The 22,162-nt window shown below is 35.8% G+C and overlaps 4 protein-coding genes, 1 long non-coding RNA gene and 1 pseudogene across 9 annotated transcripts; 3 read left to right on the forward strand and 3 right to left on the reverse strand.

Moving 5' to 3' along the window:
• Window positions 1-5,087: 5,087 nt before the first annotated feature.
• Window positions 5,088-6,124, forward strand: LOC109132271 (uncharacterized). The gene is made up of 2 exons (XM_087504959.1): window positions 5,088-5,227; window positions 5,684-6,124. The coding sequence occupies exon 2, from the start codon at window positions 5,700-5,702 to the stop codon at window positions 5,985-5,987; it is 288 nt and encodes a 95-aa protein (XP_087361085.1). The 5' UTR covers window positions 5,088-5,227; window positions 5,684-5,699; the 3' UTR covers window positions 5,988-6,124.
• Window positions 6,125-6,151: 27 nt separating this feature from the next.
• LOC104777278 (glycine cleavage system H protein 3, mitochondrial) lies at window positions 6,152-7,362 on the reverse strand. Its single transcript, XM_010501493.3, has 4 exons — window positions 7,009-7,362; window positions 6,819-6,907; window positions 6,550-6,720; window positions 6,152-6,462 (listed from the first exon to the last, which is right to left on the reverse strand). The coding sequence occupies exons 1-4, from the start codon at window positions 7,118-7,120 to the stop codon at window positions 6,334-6,336; spliced, it is 501 nt and encodes a 166-aa protein (XP_010499795.1). The 5' UTR covers window positions 7,121-7,362; the 3' UTR covers window positions 6,152-6,333.
• An 815-nt stretch (window positions 7,363-8,177) lies between these two features.
• Window positions 8,178-9,184, forward strand: LOC104777282 (putative isocitrate dehydrogenase [NAD] subunit-like 4 pseudogene; annotated as a pseudogene).
• Window positions 9,185-9,627: 443 nt separating this feature from the next.
• On the forward strand, window positions 9,628-11,619 carry LOC104777280 (uncharacterized). Of its 3 annotated transcripts, none has more exons than XM_087504981.1 (7): window positions 9,628-10,030; window positions 10,213-10,272; window positions 10,352-10,384; window positions 10,470-10,689; window positions 10,789-10,886; window positions 10,977-11,029; window positions 11,250-11,619. In XM_087504981.1, the coding sequence occupies exons 1-3, from the start codon at window positions 9,789-9,791 to the stop codon at window positions 10,380-10,382; spliced, it is 333 nt and encodes a 110-aa protein (XP_087361107.1). In that variant the 5' UTR covers window positions 9,628-9,788; the 3' UTR covers window positions 10,383-10,384; window positions 10,470-10,689; window positions 10,789-10,886; window positions 10,977-11,029; window positions 11,250-11,619. The 3 variants fall into 3 exon arrangements, with proteins under 3 accessions (XP_087361107.1, XP_087361105.1, XP_087361098.1); XM_087504979.1 differs by having other exon boundaries at window positions 10,977-11,162; window positions 11,250-11,489; XM_087504972.1 differs by lacking the exon at window positions 11,250-11,619 and having other exon boundaries at window positions 10,977-11,241.
• A 1,556-nt stretch (window positions 11,620-13,175) lies between these two features.
• On the reverse strand, window positions 13,176-13,843 carry LOC147946957 (uncharacterized). 2 transcript variants are annotated; one of them, XR_015592881.1, is made up of 2 exons: window positions 13,717-13,843; window positions 13,176-13,544 (listed from the first exon to the last, which is right to left on the reverse strand). It is a non-coding gene; the product is annotated as an uncharacterized LOC147946957 (long non-coding RNA). The 2 variants fall into 2 exon arrangements; XR_015592882.1 differs by having other exon boundaries at window positions 13,725-13,839.
• Window positions 13,844-14,514: 671 nt separating this feature from the next.
• Window positions 14,515-22,154, reverse strand: LOC104777279 (pre-mRNA-splicing factor ATP-dependent RNA helicase DEAH1). 2 transcript variants are annotated; one of them, XM_087504966.1, is made up of 28 exons: window positions 21,930-22,154; window positions 21,563-21,669; window positions 21,328-21,458; window positions 20,978-21,172; window positions 20,805-20,873; window positions 20,570-20,656; window positions 20,198-20,231; window positions 20,026-20,080; window positions 19,655-19,714; window positions 19,494-19,565; window positions 19,230-19,293; window positions 19,082-19,134; window positions 18,864-18,931; window positions 18,723-18,777; window positions 18,514-18,571; window positions 18,360-18,431; window positions 18,103-18,171; window positions 17,748-17,837; window positions 17,352-17,438; window positions 17,137-17,252; window positions 16,990-17,056; window positions 15,854-16,894; window positions 15,698-15,760; window positions 15,460-15,583; window positions 15,261-15,361; window positions 15,100-15,162; window positions 14,897-14,969; window positions 14,515-14,785 (listed from the first exon to the last, which is right to left on the reverse strand). In XM_087504966.1, exons 2-28 carry the CDS (start codon window positions 21,657-21,659, stop codon window positions 14,739-14,741), a joined length of 3,111 nt encoding a protein of 1,036 aa, XP_087361092.1. In that variant the 5' UTR covers window positions 21,660-21,669; window positions 21,930-22,154; the 3' UTR covers window positions 14,515-14,738. The 2 variants fall into 2 exon arrangements, with proteins under 2 accessions (XP_087361092.1, XP_010499796.2); XM_010501494.2 differs by having other exon boundaries at window positions 19,055-19,134.
• Between the last annotated feature and the right edge of the window lie 8 nt (window positions 22,155-22,162).

Genomic DNA, 22,162 nt, shown 5'->3' on the forward strand with positions numbered 1-22,162 from the left:
GCTACACCACTGCCACTGCCATCCGCTGCAACTTGGGGCACATGGTCTTGATGTGCCCTGGCTCCCTACAATGATAGCATACACAAACCGCTACCGTGGGAGCACTCCTCTGGGGACAGCTAGAAACCTTGTGATCCATTCTCTCACAACCGAAGCAACCTAAACCACTTGGCCTATGCGTAGCCTTCCTTATCCTCTTGGTTCCCTGCACAGGCTTGCCACCCTTGCTAGAACCTCCATGATGTTGAGTCTTCTTAGGCTGAACTGCCGGACTAACTGTCACTGACTGTGCCCGAATGTCCTCCTCAATCTCTGTTGCAGTCTCAACCAGCTCTGCACGTGTAACATAGCTCCGCCCTCTACAGTGAACCCTTAAATCATCACGTAGAGCCCTCAAAAATCTCCTGATCTGAGCCTACTCAGACTCCATCGCCCGACCCCCATACATCAGAAGTCGACTGAACTCCAAGTCAAGCTCCCGCACTGACCGAGTCCCTTGCGATAGCTGAAGGAACTGCACCTCTAACCGATCTAGTGCCTCTCTAGGAAAATACTTGCGGCTGAACTCCAAGACGAAATCAGCCCAAGACATCTCCCTCTGCACCCTCCTAGCAGCCACATAATTCGACCCAAAACCCCTCAGGACATCTGAAAGACTAGAAGTTACGTTCCACTCTCGTCCTCCACGCATCAGCAACAGTAGGATCAATACCTCCATTAAACCGCTTGGTACCAATGTAGTTCATCTCTCTTAGCATATTGACATAACGAGAATGAACTCCTACATCCACAGCCACTGGCTGCTGCACCCCCACCGCCACTAGTGGTACTACCACCTTTGCCTGAGCCGGAACCACTCCTGGTATCCGCTCCAACAACTGTGTCAACAAGCCCGCAAGATTAACGCCTCCTCCAGGGGCTCCACCTGCTGGGACTCCCGCACATGGAACCCTAGCATCACCAGCCAAACTGGCACCGGCACCGCACACACCAACTCCATCATCGCCTACGATCACATCAGTACCCCCAGCCACACTAATGGACCCCTCCTGGAATCGCCGACACCCTCAACTGTCTCACTCTGGTCCACGGTCTCACTAACTGCTAAGACTCTGTCCCTACCACGACCTTGTCCACGTCCCCGACCACGTCCGCGTCCTCGACCACGACCAGCAACAGCACCCTCTCTAACCATCTGCACTACCATGAACAGAAGGCTAAACACGCAATCAAACATAACACAAAAACATAAACACACCATGGAATCACACTATAGGCTCAAAGAGGATGTTCTAGAACTCCATGCCACACACAATTAACTAACTCACATAATCAATCAAAGTATGCAATCCCAACATCAACAATAGAAACTTAGTGAACCCAAACCTAGAACCGTAAGGGCTCTGATACCAAACTGAAACGACCCGACCCGTTTTTTTTAGTAAATAATAAATATAATAATAGTATTAATAATAAACTACACTAGTGGTCTCATACCCACTAGCCACCTAGCCACAACACTCAACAGCGGATAACATAACAAATAACAATAACCAATATTAAATTATAATAAATATACAAACAACATGAATCAAAGAACCAACAATCCTAAACAATGTTCTAATGACTCAACGCTAGCAACCTAGCAAGCTAAACAACAACCAAGTGAATCACTAGAACATCCTCCTCTTCATTGCCTTGATTCCACGATCACACTTTACCTTTACCTGCACCACAAACACAAATTAAGATGCATGAATATTTTATAAACACTGAGTAAGGCAATCCTCCCATCTATTGGGCTATACACACAAGCAATAGAGACATCTCTAACCATCAACCAACAAACAATAACCAAACAACAAACCAGGACTCTGCATCGACCAACACCAACCCATGCATCGGCCGACACCAATTGGGGTTGCATCGACCGACACAAGCTTGCATCGATCGATGCACATGCTGAACATCGTTTTCCCCGAAGCTTCTCGCCGGATCTTCGTTCCTACAATCACCAATCTCGATCCCAAGCCACAAGAAAGCCTCACAGAAGCTAAAATATCATTCTAACAACCAAACAACACATAAACAAGCATATCAGAGAAATATCCAGCTTAGATTAGTCATGGTCATGCACTTACCTTTGCCAAAATGATTCTGAACCACAAACAAGAAAGAAGACTCTCCTAGGAAGCTCCTACAACGATCTTAACTACCGATCTCTACAGAAACCTCCTCAAATCTACCAAACCTCAAGAACAGCAAAAACTCCTTCTCTCTTTTTTCTTTCTCTACAGAAACGGCCAAACTCGGCCAAAACCTCGAGTTTCTGCTTTTATAAGCGGTTCCAGGGTTTTCTAACCCCAAAACGCAACGTTGAACTTAAACTCATCCACACAAAACTGATGACCCTCTAAACCGGGATTCCGGTTCGCGAATGTTATAATTTCTAAGGCCAGTTGAAACAAAATTTGCAACTACAATATAACCTCTATAAATTAATAATGTTAAAACCAAAATATTTTATTAATTTATAGTCATTTATAGAAAGATTAGTTTATTGATGAATACTTTACAAAGATTTGTTTAACTTCAAATTTCCATTATAAAAAAAATTCTTTTTAAATAAGTTTTTTCTTTATAATCAAATATTTTTCAAGAACCAATTACAAGTAAGAAAAAAATTATAATATTTAAATAAGAAAACCAAAAAAATTGATATAAGAAAAATATAGAAATGAATTTTAACAAGAATTAATATAAATTAAAAAATATTAGAGTTACATGTCATTAAATTCTTTACTAAATAAATTTTCGTAGATAATATATATATATATATATACTATATATATAATTTTAGTTCATGATTCGATGGGTCAAATATTTGTATATAATTATGAAAAAAACATCGTATTATTATTTCATCAAATTGTATTAAATTTTACATTATCTCAACTATTATTCTAAAATATGCTATATGCTAGACGGCCGTTTTAATATACAACACTGTAACTCGTATAGGACATAGATGTATATACGCTATTTATGCAAAACTATACGATAGACATATTTTTATATGTAGACATAAAATTTGTTAAATATACATACAGAATAAAAAAAAAATAGAAAAATCATGATCAATATTACATATGAATACCAAAATATTTAAATTTTTCATTTTTACAAAATATTTTATAATTATGAATAACTAATAAGTATGAAAATGATGAAAATTTTCATTCATAGTAAATTTATTCAAGCAAAAATAATGATTTTTAAAATTGTTTTTTCTTCATAATATTAACAAATGATAGAGTTTTTGTTTCTGAGTTTTCGAAAAAACGTCGTATATGCAGAATTTACTATATGTACATTGTATACAACGCAGTCCATATATATATGGAGTATATATTTTTACAGTATTGAACCACTTTATAACTATAATACAATATAGCTTCCCACCGTACAACGTATATATATATATATATAATAATTATATGTATATATATATATATATATGACCGTGTAGACCAAATTTTTTATTAATTTGTGTAAGTTTTACTGTATATGATAATGTATTTGATCTGATGCTCCTCTTTTTTTATATTAGCCACACATATAGTTAACTCACTTATTCACCGTATTCCATAGTTGACTATTATATATATATATATATACAATGTTTATATAGGTCTAGAATGTTAAATATTATTTTTACTTTTTTCTTACACCCATTTATAAGAAAATCTCTACAAATTTATAATTTTGCAATTATGATTTTTTTAATTAATTTATAAAGAGAGATGTTTTAATAGTTTGCAGGGGTGAGAATTTAAATCAAATCAAACCTAACCAACCGAATTCAAATCGACCAAAACATAACCAACCGAATTCAAACCGACCCAAACCAAATCCAATCCTACACTCTAACCATTCGGTTATATTTCTTCTCAATCCAAATGTCGAACCGAACCGATAATCCAATATGTTTTTTAAATTAATTAATAATATTATTAAATTGTAAGTATGTGATCTTACTACCTATTACCACTTCCATTTGGTTTATATTTTACTTTATTTTAACTTTTCTAATAAAACCTAAATATAAATATAGATTTAATTATATTTAATATTAGGTATTTGATTTTAATTTTATAGTTTTTAATTTATTTGATTAATTAACTATTATAATACCACAATCAATTTTATTTTGTTACATTAACTGATATTTAAACCGAATTAAAACCGAGCCAAACTAAACCAAACCGAACTGAACCGAACCAAATATAAACCGACCCGAACACAAACCAAACCAAACTAACTTCGGTTGAATTTGGTTAGAGTTTTACCAAAACCGAACAAACCGAACCGAACCCGAATTTAAACCGAAGTGCCCACCCCAACTACTTTGCCCAAAAACAAAGTGATGGGTTTTAATTATTACAAATTTTAGAAAACTAAGAGTTAAACCAATTCTTCTAAATAAAATTAATGTTTTGGACGTTACAAATTTTCCGTTTTGGACTTGAAAAATAAATATGATGATAAATAATAAAGACTAATTATATATAATTAATACCTAATTGATATTTGTACAATACTCAAAATTTGCATATATACATGTATTTAAAAAAACTGTACAAAACTGTTATTTTTTTCTTCCATAATAGTCTTCCATTTTGAATTTCTCATATTTCTAAACCTTTCTATACACATCTCATAATCTCTAAAAGTTAAAATCATTTTTACAGTAATAATTAATAATTTCTAAATTATAACGATATAATAATCTAAAAAGTTTGATTATGTTATGGTAATTTAGTAATTAATAAATTTAAGTTTTTTTTTTTGGTTAACAATTATAAAAAATTAGTTCAAACGAGTCATAAGTTTAAGATTATATTAATTTATTATGATATATAAAAGAAAATAATAATAATAATAATAACATGAGAAAAGGAGAGGGACTAGTTTGTCAATAAAATCCACCCCACTTGCTAATTGAAGATCATTGTCGACGTGTGAATGAGCTGGCAAAGAATATTATAATAACCTTTTACGGGTCAAAAATTAAAAAACGTGGAAAAAATATATATTACGAAAACTCGCCTCTCAAAGACCAAAGTATTATCCAAATTTGTCTCGATCCTTCCGTGTTTTTTTCATTACCGTAGTGATTACTGTACGAACAAAGATTCTTCATCATCCAATCCAACAACAAACAAAGGTACCCATTTCTCCTCCGATTTCTTCTCTGTTTTTTTTTTTTTTCTTTTTATCTTTTCTCCGATTTCGTACCAGAAGCTGCGTTGACTTCGATTTGGGAACTAGTTTTTGAGAATTTAGGGTTTGGGTTTATCTGGGTATTTTACAGATTAATGATTTGATTCGTTTTTGTAATCTTTTTCATTTTAAAATTTTGATATTTTTTTTTTTTTTTTTTTTTTTTTTGAATTGTATGTTCTGTTTTGAAGCTTCCATGGATATAATAAAGTTCATGTCTTTGCTGGTTTTGGTTGGAGAGTTTTTTTATTGTTTTATGGTAATTGCGTTTTGTTTCAATGTGAATGTTTCTTGGATGTTGCGTGATATTGAAACTATTGTGAAATTTTAATTATGGTTTTTTCATATAGAACATTGTAAGATGGGTTTGTTCCTCTATGGTCTTATAAAAATTATGCAGAAGCTTAGAGGCATTGATGGAACAACCGCGTGACAAGACTTCTCAAGAACAAGCCCGTGAATCTCTCATCGAAATCTCTTACACTTCACCTGAGGAAGAGGAGTATATAATAACGTCCTCAGATGTGAAACCTGTCATCAGTAGTATTACCGCAAACGGAGCCACAAAAGGAGGAAGCACCGATGATGCGGACAAGCTTAGAGCTGAGCTGATCTCCATTTCTTATGACGAGTCACCTTCACCTTCACCTTCACCGGATGTAGCTGTTTCGCCGACCCTGCCCAACGGTTTCTGTCGTGGATAGGATTCAAAATGTACAGCTCTGAGTCTTACTTGTTATGCATAAGACTTTGGTTTGGACGAAAATTAGACCATTGTTATATCTTTAACGTTTCTCCTAAACTATATATGTTGCAAAATCAATGGAAGTTGTCTTTTTTATGTGAGCTTCTCTTTAGACCTGTAGTCTTATATAAGTTAAATGCTCTCATTGCATGATTTTTTAAACCAAATTAGTATCACACAGATACAAGCAAGAAGAAACATTGACAAGTGAAAGGTTGAAACTTTAACATGGATTCTCTTGTTTTGCTCTGTTTCTTTATGACATTTGGTGAAGATAAAAAAAAAAAAAAGAGCGAAGAAACCCTCTAGTGAGCAGCGTCTTCGTCTTCGCAGAACTTGGTGTATTCCTTTGGACCCATCAAGGTATCTAACTCCGCAGGGTTGCTTGGTTTCACCTTTATCATCCAACCTTCTTCATAAGGGCTTGTGTTGATCTACACGAATGAAAAAAAATCGAGTAATCAGTTTGATCCGTGCGTCACACCACCACTAGAGTTATTATTCAGATGGTAGAAACTTACCAAACCAGGTGACTCTGTGAGCTTTGTGTTAACCTCAATGACTTCACCAGAGATTGGGGATAGTATCTCACTAGTGGCCTTAACACTCTCAACAGCTCCAAAGTTTTTTTCTTTGCTCACTGAACTGTTTAATTCTGGCAGCTCCGCAAACACAACTTCTCCTAAATGTCCCTGCACATCATCAACAGACACTACTAAAACTGATCTAAACTAGTCTCTGAGCTAAACTGATCTTAACTACATAGCTTTAAAGTTTATGTTTTTGTTACCTGTGCATGGTCAGTGATACCAATTGTAGCAACTGAGCCTTCATGTTTTACCCACTCATGTGAATTTGCATACTTAAGTCCTTCCAACACTTCAAACCACAAAACACCCAGTAAAGAGTTCAGACAGAATCCTAAAACAAAACCAATGCAACACACAGGTTGTGTAAGAGGATGTTGTTTTGTTTTTTACCTGAGGAGAAGCATCTGGAGATGGAGAAAGCTGGAGAGAGATGAGATTTTGAGACAGAAGAAGAGAGCTTGAGAGCATTTGCTGTAGAGGAAGCCCACATTCTCAATGCCATTTTCTTTCCTGGTTTGTTTGTTTTACTCCTTTTTTTCGAAGTTCTCTCAAAAGTAAAGTGGGAAAAAATGTAAAGAGAGAACTTAATTGCTTTTATTTACGTTTGAGTTCTATCTATCTTTAGATGTATGGCAGAAAACGAAAGCCTCATCCTTAATGTTGTTGTCGGAAAAAGTGTGAACCAAACCTTCTCCACGACTGAGAAGCTTTCGAATTTATATTAATGTATTTAAAACCTGTTGCGCCCCTACTGGTGGTCGTAAAATATATATTTGTAGAATGAACAGAGGATACTAAAAACTCAAAACGGGCTTATTGTTTCGGTCCAAAAGGCCAATAGACATGAAAAAAGCCTACGAGAAGGATCAAGACAAATTACTTGATGCTTACGGTATCTTATGATCATAATAATGTCGGCTGAAAAATTGAAATATTGAATCACAAACTAATCCCACATCGGAGACTTTTGAGGATCTCATCAGGTATATAACAAGCATGATATACTGCATTGGTTACCAATTGGCTTTGTGGTAGAAACTCATGATCTTCCTTTGGTATCATAATCCTCGACCCAATAGGGTTATTCAAATTGCAAAAGGATAAATACATGATCCAAGATATTAACATAGCCATGTTCCATCTGCAAGGGGAATAACATGAGGCAAAGCCAATTGGTTTTTTTTTTTTTTTTTTTTTTTTTTTTTTTTTGCTGTCTATAAGAATCCATAATAAAGTTAAACAAATTTGGAATTTTGTGCTATTTTCTTGTAGTAATTGGTGAATTTCGTTGTTTGGTTTCTCTAGGGATCAATGATCAGATGGGTTTGTTCATAAGTATAATATGATTGGAATGTGTTCCATTATGTTCTTACTCTTACTTTAGATAACTCTTTGACATGTATAATATATTCCAATAATATAGATTATTTAAAACTAGTTGTATTTTTACTTTTCAAAGAACATGTCATGGATCAGCTAAATGCTTAATATGCTTTGTAAATATTTACAACAAATACTGATCAGGTTATCATCTTCCCACCCAAAATTGTAGGTGGAAAATGTCTCATCAATTTATATCTCTACTGAAGAATCTCAGTAAAATCACTACCGGGTCTAGAATTCAGACCCGATTCACAACATATATGCCTAGACCTGTTACGGTTATCCACAGCAATGTGACAAACGCGGTGCACCTGGTGTTGGAAGCAATGCACGCACCGGTCTACTTTGAGACATATGATATAATGGGAAATATGAATCATTTCCCGCGGGAAGTGGTGGAGTCGATACAGAAGAACAAAGTGTGTTTAGGACAGCTCATTGCGTGCTGGTGAAAGAGAGGAGCTTGACCTGTTTGCATCTCTTGTCAACTGCTTCAATCTGAACGGTCAGCCGAGTCGCCACCAGAACGTTGACATTGTGGTAATCAGAGAAAGCACGGAAGGTGGTGGATATGCAGGGCGTGAGCATGAAGTTGTTCCCGGTGTCATAGAGAACTTTCAGGTGACAATGACAAAGTTTTGGTCGGATCGTATCGCAAAGTATGCTTTTGAATATTCTCGATTGAGCAAGAGGAAGAAAGTTACAGCAGTTCACAACAAGGGAAAACTAGCTGATGCATTCTTCTTGAAATCCTGTCAAGAAGTTGGTAAAATGTATCCAAACATCACCTACGACGAAATTTCGGTTAATAAATGCTGTTTGCAACTTGTAGAAAAACCAGAGCGATTCGACATCATTGTAACTCCGAATCTCTACGGGAATCTAATTATAAACATTGCTGCTGGTGTTGCTGGAGGAGGCAGTGGTGAGATTATGCCTGGAGGAAGTTTTGGTGCTGAGTATGCAATCTTTGAGCAAGTTGGATCAGTGGGAAACCATAAAAGTTCGGTGGCATTACTGTTCTCTTCGGTTATAATGTTGAGACATCTCCAGCTCCCTTTATTTGCAGACCGGCTTAAAACCGCCATGATACGTGTTGCCACTGAAGGAAAGTGTGGAAAGTGGAAACAGTGATACTAGCACACAGGAGATTGTTGATGCTGTAATTGCAAACATGGATTGAATTCAAAAACCGTGTTTTGTAACCATATTTTTTTCCAAAGTAAATCAAATGGGTTTTTGAAATGTAGTTTGACTCGCTATAGCCTAACTGTATGATGTTCGTCATCAAAGAACGCTGTTTGGAGCAGGCGCAAGCTAAATGGTTTGCCTAGCTCAGAAACAAACTGTCCGCTGTTTTTTGTTCTAAAATAACTACGGGAATAGGTGGTCATTAATTTGGACTGTTCATATCATTTTTTTTAAGAATCAATTCCACAAATGTTATTTGGTTTATTACTTGTATGTTATTAATCAAAGAAAATTACTCAAATATTTAGTGTCCTGGGTGTAATTACAATTTACCTATTAGATTTAGTTTTTCGATTTTGAATAAAAAAATTAAAAAAATACACATCAACAAATTAAAATATACATATATGAATTAACACATCATTTCTAATTTTCGACGTCATTAAAAAGTTTTTTTTCAGAATCGACAGTTGCTTTTTCTTTTTCTTGTTTATGTCAAAGTGCTAAAACAAACAGTTTCCACTGTTCATAAACCCGAGAAAAAAAAAATTACTCGAGATCAATGTCGATGATGACGGTGTGGGCACTTCGGCGTAATGTTCGCCGGAAAAGTTACTCGAGTAATATCGCCCATGGCGAAACCAAGTCGTGGTCGTCGTTCCCCTTCTTTGTCTGGCTCTTCTTCTCGTTCCAGCTCCAGATCCCGTTCCCGCTCTGGTTCGAGTCCCTCTAGGTCTCTTTCGCGCTCCCGCTCCCGTTCTAGATCGCTCTCTTCATCTTCATCTCCGTCCCGGAGCGTCAGTTCTGGGAGTCGCAGTCCTCCATGTCGTGGAGAAAGGTTAGGGTTTCTTCCTCACTTTTTCCAATTTCCAATTTGATTGCTGTAATTAGGCTTTCATCCTTGTTGTGGGAAGAAGAAGTTTGTAAGAACGGAGGCTTTTGCAATTTAACCTATTTTTCTGGGTTTGGATATATCTAATCGTGATCTTGATGTTCTGATAAATCTTTTCTTTCTTGCAGTCCTGCTAGGCGAGGTCGCTCTCCTCCTCCACAATCTAAAGGAGCCTCTTCACCTTCTAAGTAATTTATAAACTCCTGTCTCGTGCACATAATTCATGCTTTCTTCAGATGCTCAGTTTTGCTGACTTTACAATCTAAGTCTTCACCAAGAACGCTCGATGGGTTTTTAAAGGTTATATTTTTTAAACTCCTTGTTTGATTTTGTTATTGAGTTTCCCTCAAACTTTTAAACTTTTCTGCGTTTGTGCAAATTCCAGTTGAATTTTAGGTAAAAGAGAGGAACTTGTTCTGTTTATGTGTGTGAAAGAATCAGCTTTTTATAAAAAGAAAATGGGAGAAGGAGAAGAAAATGGTAACGAAGCAGATTCAAATGAGAGAACTTTGGCATTATCACCTACTTGGTCTGTTGCTATTGTGTTGACTGTCTTCGTTGTTGTTTCTGTGATCGTTGAGCGCTCCATTTATCGTCTTAGCACTGTGAGTAAACTAAAGCCTCCTCCTTTTGGTAATTTCGATCTTCTTCAGAATCATTTGTATCAGCTTCTTTCTTACTTCTGTGTTTTTTTTTTATCATAGTGGTTGAGGAAGACAAAGAGGAAACCCATGTTTTCTGGATGGCCTAAAATTTCATTTGAAAATGAAGTAGATTACTCTTGTAGCAAAGGCTAACAGAAGTGCGTAAGCCTTTTTATTCTCCATAATCTGCCTAATATCGTGATGCTTCCTTTGTTGATTGTTCATCTTATATAATTTTTATCTTTCAGGCTCAGAGGCATTATTTGCAGACCTTTGCTACTTTTCTGTTCGATCAGTCCAGGTAAATGTGAAGAGTAGAATGGCCTTTGGTGGCCGATGTTTACCTTTAGTTTTTGAATCTTACAAGTTTTTGGATCACTTCAAGATTTGTCTTTTCATGTTTCTGTATTTGACCAAGAAGTCAATATTCAGATGTAAGATCCATTACAGTAATATTCAGTTGTATCATCAAATTTGTTCTCTGTTTGAAATTCAATTCTCTGTTTTGTTCTATCCTACAGATTCTTGGTTAAGATGGTGATGTTGGTTGTGATGCCATGGAGTTCTTGTTGTAAACGTAACTTTCCTCTCTCTTTTCTTTTATGCATTTTACTCTTTGCAAGAGATGTCTTTGCTTCGTGATTGTTAATCTGCAAGCTTATAATCTACAAGTTGTCACGAGACTGGTCATTAATTGACTTTGCAAAGTCTGTGCTCACAAAGATTTAACTCCCTTGATATGGCTATACGTTCTTGGTCTCCTCTTTCAAACCACCATTTACTCCATTTGCCGATAACGTAACAGACTATGATCAGTTCGAGATGAATTGTACTTGGGTATGTAAAACATTGATTTGTCTATTTTCAAAGTTATGGCTGATTTACGGTTAAGTTACGGCTGAGTTATATACTTCACATGGCTGAGTAATGAATTACGGAGTTATGAGATATTAGTACGTATTCTTCTTTCTTTTTTGGGTCTTTAGTTCTGTCAGATTCCTAATAAATTATCTAATTAAAAAGTTTTTCGATATCACAAAAAGTATTGTTGGGGAATCACGAAAAATCACTAATTCTGTGTCTGCTCAGATCCACACATAATAAATACATAAAGTTAGTTTTTCTCACAATATATTATTCAAATTAATTAAAAAATTTGAATTCAAATTGCGAATAAAAGAAATAAAAGTATTTCTCAAACAATTGACTGATATGGCTGAGTTATCCACATAAACGGCTCACTTATGAAATATTTGTAAATTAGAATTATTATAACTCAAAAATAAAATATAAAATGAAAAAATGAATATTACAATCATTTTAAGCAATAAAAAGTAATAAGTATAGACAAAGATTGATTTTTACACAGTCTGATCAAAATGTATAAAACATTCAAAACATGACATTTAGGGGTTAGGGTTTGAGGTGTAGGGTTCATATTTCCAACATTATGAGTTTTACTATAACAGTTTGGTTTTGGTTATATTGTGTTTGGTTTAAGGTGGTAATTTGGATATACCAATATGATAACCATTTGAAAATTTAAAAATTTTTGAAATTATTTTTCGGTTATTTCCGGTTATGGGTTGGTTAGATGAATGTATAACCATAAATAATCCAAATGTTATCCAAATTAGGCCGATTAACTTAATATAACCGATAGCAAGCCGAATATAACCGTAATTAACCGAAAATAATGGAAAAAATAGTTTCCGGTTCGGTTTGGTTTGGTCGGTTATTTAGTCATTCTAATTTGAGGGTTGGCTGAGTTATGGTAACGTTATGGCTGAGTGATGCAACAGATATATTAATTTATCATATACCTTCTCAAGAATATAAAAAGTGTTGTTGGGGAGACGCAAACAATAATTATGTTTATTGTTAAGAATCACACGCGTAATAAATGAGATTTTAGCGATTTTTTATTTAAAAGGAATTCAAAATTTGAATTTGAATTTTTAATTTTTTTTTTAATAAAAGTATTTCTCAAACAATTGATTGATATGAGTGAGTTATCGACATAAACGGCTGACTTATGAAATATTTGTAAATTAGAATTATAATAACTCAAAATTAAAATATAGAATGAAAAAATGAATATTACAATCATTATAAGTAATAATTAAAGACAAAGATTGATTTTTACACAATCTGATCAAAATGTGTAAAACATTCAAAACATGACATTTAGGGGTTAGGGTTAGGGTTAGGGTTTGAGGTGTAGGGTTCATATTTACAACATTATGAGTTTTAATATAACAATTTGGTTTTGGTTATATTGTGTTTGGTTTAAGGTGGTAATTTGGATATACCAATATGATAACCATTTAAAAATTTAAAAAATTTTGAAATTATTTTTGGTTATTTCCGGAAAACGAAAGATCTCGTCGATTCATGTTACGGCTGAGTTATAGTGTTTTATGGCTGAGTTATCACAAGAAACAATATGAAAGTAAATGGCTGATATATATGATTTTACGGCTGAGTTATTATTTACGGGAAAACGAAAGGTCTCGTCGATTCATGTGACGGCTGAGATATAGTGATTTATAAATCCTTAATGGCTGATATATCGGAGTTGTCGAAAACATTAAATCGGGTTGAAAATTCATCGTCTTCTTCTTCGTCAGATGCTATTTCGACAGCTTCTTCTTCTTCTTGGTTTTCTTTGTCAACGATCTTACCATAATCAAAACAAGTGCCTTCAAATCCCCCACCGTACACTTCGTATGTAGATTCTACTTTCGAGTCACTGCTTGGTCGAATCATACTTCCTCTAGCTCCACTAGTTTCTGTAGACTCTTTCGCCGAAAACTCTACACAGAGACGTGAAGAACAATGTGAAGAAGAAATAGAAAGAACAAGGTGAAGAAGAAGTAGAAGAACAAGGTGAAGAAAAATGTGAAGGAGAAGTAGAAAGAATTAGGTGCAGAAGAAAAGTGAAGAAGAAGTATAAGAACAAGGTGAAGAAGAAGGTAAATAGCTCACTTATTTACCAGTTGAAGAACAAGAGTCGAACGACGTTTCGTATTTCTGGAGAAAAAACAAAAGATGACATGGATGCTGCGTCCGACGTGGCAAGTCAGCCATCAAACAATAAATAACTCGGCCTATATAAAACTCAGCCACAACATGAAAAACATTACAGTAATTAAAAAAACATTACAGTAATTAAAAAGCAAAAAAAATTGCTGCCAAATTCAGCTGTATCATTTAATAAGTCAGCCGTAACTGAATAACATTCTAGTAATTAATTTTTTATTAATAAGTCAACCATCAAATGGTTGAGTTGTATGATAAGTCAGCCTATCACGACTGAGTTGTACGATAAGTCAGCCTATTACGGTTGAGTTGTATGATAACTCAACCGTAACAGTTGCTCATAAGTCAGTCGTGTCGTAGTGATAACTCAGCCAAACTTTTGACAACTCAACCATCGGGTGAAAACTCAGCGGTAAGAACGGTTGAGCTATAGCATAACTCAACCAGATTTTAATAAGTCAGCCGTAAGGACGGTTGAGTTATAGCATAACTCAACCAGATTTTAATAAGTCAACCGTAACGCTTGGTTGAGTTATGCTATAACTCAACCGTCCGCTCATACTCAAATATTTTTTTCCATAATTCATCCGCAACATTTATCTGTAACGCGTTACGGATGAGTTATGGTTATACGTCAGCGATTTCTGACGTAGGGTCTAACGTGGCAATGACATTTTTGTAATAACGTTTTTTCCGGTAACATAAAACAAGGGCACACTGGGTATTTTGAAAATACCCGAAATATTCTAGTAATAAAATCTTATTTTTTGGATTCTGATAATATTACCTAATTTGGATAACACTTGAGTAAATCACCTTTTTTTTAATTGTTTTCTAACAAAAAAAACTCAGGAGGCTGACCAAAAATGAGTTAATGTAGTAAAAGAGAGCTCTTCTAACCATTTGTCAAAGTCCTATATACTCGCATTTGTTTCCACTATTCTTTTGCCGATCTAATCTGTCTGTTCTTATATTGCAGCTTTTCCAGCTCCTTTGGGCATTTTCTTTGATGCAGCTGAAAAATATTTAACATGGGTTTTGTCTTTAGAGATTGAAATATTCGATTCTACAAAAGAGAAAGTATTAACAAAAAGTATAATTGGAAAGAGAGAAAAAAGGTACATACCATCTTCGACGTCCTTGTGCTGGTAGTAGTGAGGAGCTAACTCAATCAACCATTCTGGTTTCAATTCTGTTACCTGCATTTTTAGAGTTACGAGAGTTTTTTAGCATACCAACAAACCAATGAATGAAACCAAAGAAGTAAGACCGAAACAGAGATTCAATTATGAGTTGAAAAAACCTTGCATGATCAAACATATCACGTACCTGTCGCATATATTCCTTGGAAGTCAGCACTAGTTCATGATATACAACCCATCTCGGCAATACCTACAATGCACATTGCGAAGAACACATTAATATTTTAAGCTTTAAGATTCTACCAATAATAAGATATTCTGGTTTATGTAGAGTGATAATTAATTTACCTGAGCTAACCCTGAATTGGGATGTATGTGCACTGTCTGGGGATGCTTCACAGTTCGATATGATCCATTCTTCTGCAGCTTTGCAGTGTGCGGGAAAAAACCTGATTAAAAGTAAGAAGTTCATCAGCAGAGGCATAAATAATTGTAAAGATTTTATCAATTTTAACCAATAGAATGTGAAGGGGAGTAGGGAATTTACCGGCGACGATAGATTTCCTAACTGAATCCAACTCATTCAGGTTTGAGCTGATTTCTATTTCTACCCTTTCGAGAAGTCCCTCCAATTGATCACGGATATCTCTGGCTCTTTTCATGCTTCGGACCTGAACAAATGTTTGACCCAAAACAAATGTCAAAATGGACTCACATCTGGATAGCCAAAACAAAATTTAAGGACTCACATCTGATCCGATAAACATAAAGAGAAAACTTGATACCTGAATGTAGTTCTCGTAGCACCACTGAGTAGAGTAGTTTGTTTCCTTCCAGGAACTGTACACCTAAAAAGAAAAATGAAGACGATAAACATACAGAGAATAGCACTATAAACTAGTGAAAGTGAGCGAACAATAAGGAATACAGAGGGTTCAAACCTTCAGCAACGCGATATGGTCTCCGACATTCCCTGTGTGGAAGTTCATTCTTGCATTGTCAGCGTGAACCTGTTTGTCCTTCGGACGGTAGAAGATAGAGCCACCAATTGACAACATAGCAGCAATTGATATTATCTCATCGGAGCACTTATACTTGTCAGAAACAACGATCATCTTTGACAACATTGGATCAAGTGGAAACTCTGCCATCCTTCTACCAGCTTTAGTCAATTCGCCAAGCTTATTTAGAGCACCCAGAGCAAAGAGCAGTTCTAATGCCTTCACAAGTGCTTCAGCAGGTGGAGGATCCATAAAATCAAAGTTTATGAGATCATGAATTCCAAGACTCTTCAAAGCAAGTACCACACTAGCAAGATTTGTCCTCTGTACTTCTGGCACCGTGTTTTCCTCTAAGTCGTTGTTGTAGTTAAATGCTGTGTACAGACGGTAGCATTTCCCTGCGCTTGTTCTTCCAGCTCGACCAGCTCGTTGAGTTGCAGAAGCCTTAGAGATGGGAGTTATAAGCAATGACTCCATTCCGGTTCTTGGGTTATATGATTTCATCTTGCTAAAGCCTGGATCAACAACATACTTTATACCATCAATGGTCAATGATGTTTCAGCGATATTTGTTGCCAGAACTACTTTCCGTGCCCCTTCTGGAGTTGGCTCAAATATTTTTGCTTGGAGTTCACTTGGAAGGTTCGCGTAAATCGGGCATATAATTAATTCGCGAATCTTAGTACCCAAACCTCTTATCCTGTGCTTCAGGATCTCTTCTGCAGATTCAATTTCCTCTTGACCAGTGAAGAAGACCAATATATCTCCAAGTGGCTCCCTCACATGAATTGTAAGAATAGTAACTATTGCTGCGTCCATGTAATCAGCTTCAGGTGCACTTGTATAGTTGATTTCAACTGGATACCTTCTTCCTGGGAAACTAAAAATCGGGGCTGTATCAAAATAATCAGAAAACTTTTCTGCATCCATTGTTGCACTAGATATCAACAACTTCAAATCAGGTCGAAACCGTGCTATATCCTGTCATATATAGGAAAAGTCAATCAGAATGTATCGAAGAATTTAACCCAAATTACACAAGTAAGAAGAGACATTGTAAAAGAAAGTTCACTTGCCTTGACTAATCCAAACAGTATATCGGTTGACAAGGTCCTTTCATGCGCCTCATCCACAATAACGACACTGAAATGTTTCGCAATCAGTAGGTAAAAACGTTCAGCTGTCCAACAGTAATAATAAAAATTGTGCATAGTATTTCTTACCTGTAGCTGGCCAGATCTGGTTCGCCAAGCAGCTCACGCAGAAGCATACCATCAGTCATATACTTCAGAACTGTTTTGTCAGAAGTACAATCCTCGAATCGAATGGAATAGCCAACCTGTGAAAAGCACCAACCAAAGGTTAGATTCTGAGTGTGTACCCAAAATTGTGAAACAATCAACCACCAGTAGCAAAAAGTGAAGAGAAGCCAACATACCTCATGCCCGAGTTTGACACCCATCTCTTGTGCCACACGGGCAGCAACACTCATAGCTGCAACTCTTCGGGGCTGTGTACAACCAACCTGATATATAATAGAAAAGCATTATGGTACTTTATTTGATATATACTTTTGAAGCCATTCAGCCACAAAGTCCATGAACAATGGCTTTCTTCCTAAATGGAAGTACACCTTTAATAAAATCAGTTTTGAAGAAGGAAAACTTCACAGGAAAATTAGAAACGACTAGTTTTGTTCTCAACAAGCTAACAGTTCTTGGTTAAAGAATAAGATACCAATTTGTAAGTGACTTCTACACTAACCTTTCCTATTTGAAGGAAATATGTGTGTTTTAACTATATGCGGCAAGCTGGGGTAAGTAGTAGGTTGTACCTTTCCACGTTTTGTGTAACCAGCTTTATGGAGATATTGTGGTATCTGTGTAGTCTTTCCCGAACCAGTGTCCCCCACAATGACAAGAACCTAATATATTCAAAAAAGTTGAAAAAGGTGTCATTCTAATAACATGTAGCACAGAAAACCATGTAACTAAAAAAGAAAAAATTATGCACAATTTCACAATCAACACTTCAATCTGCATATTCATATGCAAATAACACTAAAGTGTTTCCTTCTTTATTAATCTTGTATTAGTTACACATACTTATAGCTGAAATATACTGTTTCGATAGCGATTGGTAAAGTAAGCTTCTCATGGTTTCTAAAATGGCATGAGAGCTTGAATTACCTGATGCTCTTCCACAGCCTTAAGCAGCTGTTCACGATAGGCATAAATTGGCAGACTTCTTCTGACTTCCTGATTCAGAAATAAACAGATGCAAGAATATGTCAGGGATAAGGGATAAGTTATAGATTTTGCTATGGTTATTAATACAAAGAAACATACAATCTGAACTTATTCCGAATTACATGCTAAAAAGAAGATCTGGTGGTTGAGTTTGATCAAATAGAGTTAATGGAGAAGAAACCAGAAAAGGATAGCACCTGAAGTTCCTCTAAAGCTGTTTTCTCTGCCAAATCTTGAGATTTTTGTTTTGCATCCATATCATCTTCATACTGCATGAAAAATACAAGCAGTCAGCTACAACTCGACATATCACAGGAGGTATCTTCAGATTTAATATATCATAGGCAGTACATTTTCACCAGCCATCACAGATTCCTTTATGAAATTTATTTGGTCCTCAAACACAAACCTGCAAAATAAAATAAAAATATTTAGAATCCCCAGATCATGGGCCTAATCCATAAGAATGTAAGAGTTATAGCAAGGACGATTTCTCAAACGAGATAAACAAATTCCAAAGCAGTAGGATAAGAATAAAAGACATATATGACAGATCTTACTGATAATTGTCTGAGGCTTTCTTATTCTTTGCACCAAATTTTAATGTTGCTTTCCCTGCATAAACAAAGTCACTAAAATCAGTGGGAAGTACAAAAAATAAAAAGACTGGTCAACATAAATAGAGATAAAACAGGAATTACCAATCTGATGGTCCTCCCAAGCTTCTTGCTCTGCAAATGGATTCATTTTCTCCGTTGAATCCAGGTCCCTGGACGAAAAATATTATATAGAACACCCCAAAGAATTTCGCAAAATAATAAAAATAGATACTGCAAGTGCAAACAAATAAGAATGCGCTGGATCACAAGCAAAGACCTCCTTGTAAACTCACTTGTATCGCTGTACAGCAACAGAAAACCTTTTTTCTTGATCAACACCTCCATCTTGATCATAAGCATCTGGAATTCTATACTGAACTCGGAAGTAGCAGTAAAGGGTTTGTGTTAGATATATAGAAATTAAAAAGAACCAGGAGGGAGTCGAGTCCAGCAAGATGAAAACGCTACCTCCTCGACATCATCTTCATCTTGTGTTCTTTTCTTCACGAGGTCATAAAGCTCTTTCTTGTATCTATCAGAGAAAAAAGATCAACCCAAGCTCAATCAACTATAACCAAACATACCTTCTTAAATATGAATACAATCCATATAAATTTTATATTGCAAACAAATAAAATAAAAAATGTACTAGAATAAAATTCCAACGAGAAATGATTTTTTATCCAAAGAATGCTAACAACCACCTCGATGCAAGAAAGATGTAACAATTACCTAAACTCACGAAGCTCTGTTTCTGTGAGCTTTTCACCTCCAAAAAGATATTGTTCATCCTCTATCTCATCCCTACGGAGAAAAGAAGGAAACAGGAGCAATGAATCGAAGAGAAGAGATCAATTAAGATAAAGATAAGTGCAAAAATCTATGTCGTGTACCTTAGTTCATCCAATTTCTTCTGTTCTCTCTTCTTCAAGTATTCTTGTCTCGAGACTTTCCTGCATCGACCCAACAAAAGATGATCAATAACATGAATATCACAATATAGCCACCAAAAAGATAAATTCTACAAGTAAGAACACCGTCAGGGTAATTCACAAGGAGATGATTGACAGAGTCAAGAATTGTTAACTGAGAATCAAGTTTGCAACTTCATATAGTATTTCAACAATGAGATTCAATGTACGACACCCAAGTACACTCTTGACTATTGTTGTTGTCGAACATCTAGGTAACTTTACTTAATTGCCTTCTATCTCTGTCAGAAAGCAACCATCACAAGCACCTAAAGAAGGAAAAAGTCCATTACCTTAGGGAATTTAAATCATCCTTCTCCAAAGCATTAGCTCTTCGAACAGCCTCTTCTGTTTTGCAACAAAAAATAAAATCCAAAATGAGACTACAAAAAAAAAATACTTATGACTAGATAACAATGTATCACAGACATATTATGTTCATGCGTGAAATATAACAGATTGTACCTTGCTCTTTCTTCGACAGCTTTTGCTCTGTTAGCTGGTCAGTAAAGAAACGAAAAGAGCATGTCACTGACTTTCACATGTACAGTACATCGATAAGTAAACCATGCGAACTATATACTTCTCATTTGGCTAAGGAAAGTTTTCTAGCATAAAAAAAATTGAATAAAATATGAATATGTATGTTTTTCTTTAACTCATCTTTCCTACTCAAACAAAGCTAGATATGCCTGTTATAAATGATAAGCAAACTCATTCATTAATAAATCATACATAGTTGCCGACAATACTTAGCCCCCCTGGTTGGCTACAAAAACAGGACCTATTCAGAGCACAAAACAGGAAAAACATACCAAGGATCAGATCGAGGCATACCTTCCGTGTCCGTGCAGTATCACGATCTCTTAAATGCTGCTCCAGTTCTTCTCTCTCCTTTTGGTCACGCACTCTTTCCTCTTCTGACTGTGCCGAGTGGACAAGTACGAAGAATATTAGAAAAGCATGAATGTATCCACATGTATTTATAGAGCATCTCCTAGTTATTCGATTTCAACAACAAAACCCAAGGACCCAGAAAATAATTGAAATGCCTAAGAGGATCAAAATATACCTCAGAACCATCATCCTCGTCTTCAGAAACCTTTCTTCTAACGTGTCTACTGTCCTCTCTGACGGCCACCTACATCATTGTTCACACAGTTTTATCAGATGAGATGCCACGCTATATCTTACCATTAAGATAGAAAGAAACTGGAATCTGTCAATGAGGAAAAGAAGTTATACCTCGCCATCGCTTTCATCTGACTGCCCACTTTTTTTTCTAAACCTTTTCTTGCCCTTATCTGACTTTCTAGATTCAGAAGCTGAAGATATTTTCTCCACAACGACTTCTTCTTCATCATCATCAGCATCTAAAAGAGCATATGTTTGTTGCTTCCTCACTAGCATTGCAGCCTCTGCTTCATGTTGTTGGTAGAGCTAATATAGAGAAAGAATTAAAAATTACGAAAACCAGGCTAAAAAACTACATACTTCTCCCAGAAACAGAAACTAAATAGCATCTAATTCCGAAAAGCTTCAAAACAGAAAACAAAAGAGCAATAAACTTTACAGCAACTCATTGGGAAACTCACATTCACACCAGTATTTTTACGGGGAACTCTGGCAAAAATTTCTTCCGCAAAGGAACGAGTTTCACCAGAAGAAGAAAACCCGTAATCCACCAACTCTCCCACAAGTTGAGTAGGTGATTTTGTTTTTTTAGCTGCACAAAAGATAATAACACAACTTGTAAGCTTTTAGAACAGTAGAGGCAAAAAAGTTCTTCCATAATCTCCATGATCCCAAAATCGAAAAACATCAAATTACCCATTGCAATGAGATAGTTAACAACAGCTGTTTGAGAATAGCCAAGTAGCACCATCAGCTTATCTGAAACCCAGGTCTTCAAATCATTGCTCGCCATCCTCACTGCACTGGAATAACAAAAACAACATCACCAATTTCAAAATCGTTTTATCAACATACCAATCGAAACTCTAACTAGTGTAAGTGTGTAACTATCGAATCACAGGAGCATCGATTACAAAAATTCATCTCGCAGCTTGAATTCTATTAGCTAGCAATCGACCGTATGCAGAGTAATAAAACATAAACTATCCTAATCATCGAACGAGCGGAACAAGTTACAAACCCTAGATTTCGGAAACTAAGGTTCAGGTGTCTCGAAGCTTACGGAGTGAGAAGAATTAGGGAGTGAGGATCTCTGGTTTCTAAGCTACTGGTAGGAGCTTGAGTGTATACAGCAGAATGATTTCACCGGTGACGGTTGGAAAGAATAGGCGGTGAGACTGAGAGTCTCCGACGACGATGGAGGTTATGAAAAATCAAGTTGTTTTTTTTTTGCTTATGGAGATTTCAAATAAAAAGCGTGTGGTTTTTTCACATATGAAGAAGAAACCTTCGTTG

The sequence above is a fragment of the Camelina sativa genome, chromosome 3, assembly GCF_030686135.1.
Source record: "Camelina sativa cultivar CO46 ecotype springtype chromosome 3, ASM3068613v1".
Classification (NCBI taxonomy): domain Eukaryota; kingdom Viridiplantae; phylum Streptophyta; class Magnoliopsida; order Brassicales; family Brassicaceae; genus Camelina; species Camelina sativa.

Excerpts from the sequence above, each read along its gene's own strand:
- LOC109132271 (XM_087504959.1), top strand. The coding sequence starts at position 5,700 with ATGGAACAACCGCGTGACAAGACTTCTCAAGAACAAGCCCGTGAATCT.
- LOC104777278 (XM_010501493.3), bottom strand. The coding sequence starts at position 7,120 with ATGGCATTGAGAATGTGGGCTTCCTCTACAGCAAATGCTCTCAAGCTC. Across the intron at positions 6,721-6,818 it reads GTATCACTGACCATGCACAG|GGACATTTAGGAGAAGTTGT; the intron begins GTAACAAAAACA and ends GATGATGTGCAG. Across the intron at positions 6,463-6,549 it reads TCACAGAGTCACCTGGTTTG|ATCAACACAAGCCCTTATGA; the intron begins GTAAGTTTCTAC and ends TCATTCGTGTAG.
- LOC104777280 (XM_087504981.1), top strand. The coding sequence starts at position 9,789 with ATGTTCGCCGGAAAAGTTACTCGAGTAATATCGCCCATGGCGAAACCA. Across the intron at positions 10,031-10,212 it reads CCTCCATGTCGTGGAGAAAG|TCCTGCTAGGCGAGGTCGCT; the intron begins GTTAGGGTTTCT and ends TCTTTCTTGCAG. Across the intron at positions 10,273-10,351 it reads GGAGCCTCTTCACCTTCTAA|TCTTCACCAAGAACGCTCGA; the intron begins GTAATTTATAAA and ends TTACAATCTAAG.
- LOC104777279 (XM_010501494.2), bottom strand. The coding sequence starts at position 21,659 with ATGGCGAGCAATGATTTGAAGACCTGGGTTTCAGATAAGCTGATGGTG. Across the intron at positions 19,135-19,229 it reads ATGAAGATGATGTCGAGGAG|TATAGAATTCCAGATGCTTA; the intron begins GTAGCGTTTTCA and ends TTCCGAGTTCAG. Across the intron at positions 17,439-17,747 it reads GTTACACAAAACGTGGAAAG|GTTGGTTGTACACAGCCCCG; the intron begins GTACAACCTACT and ends ATTATATATCAG.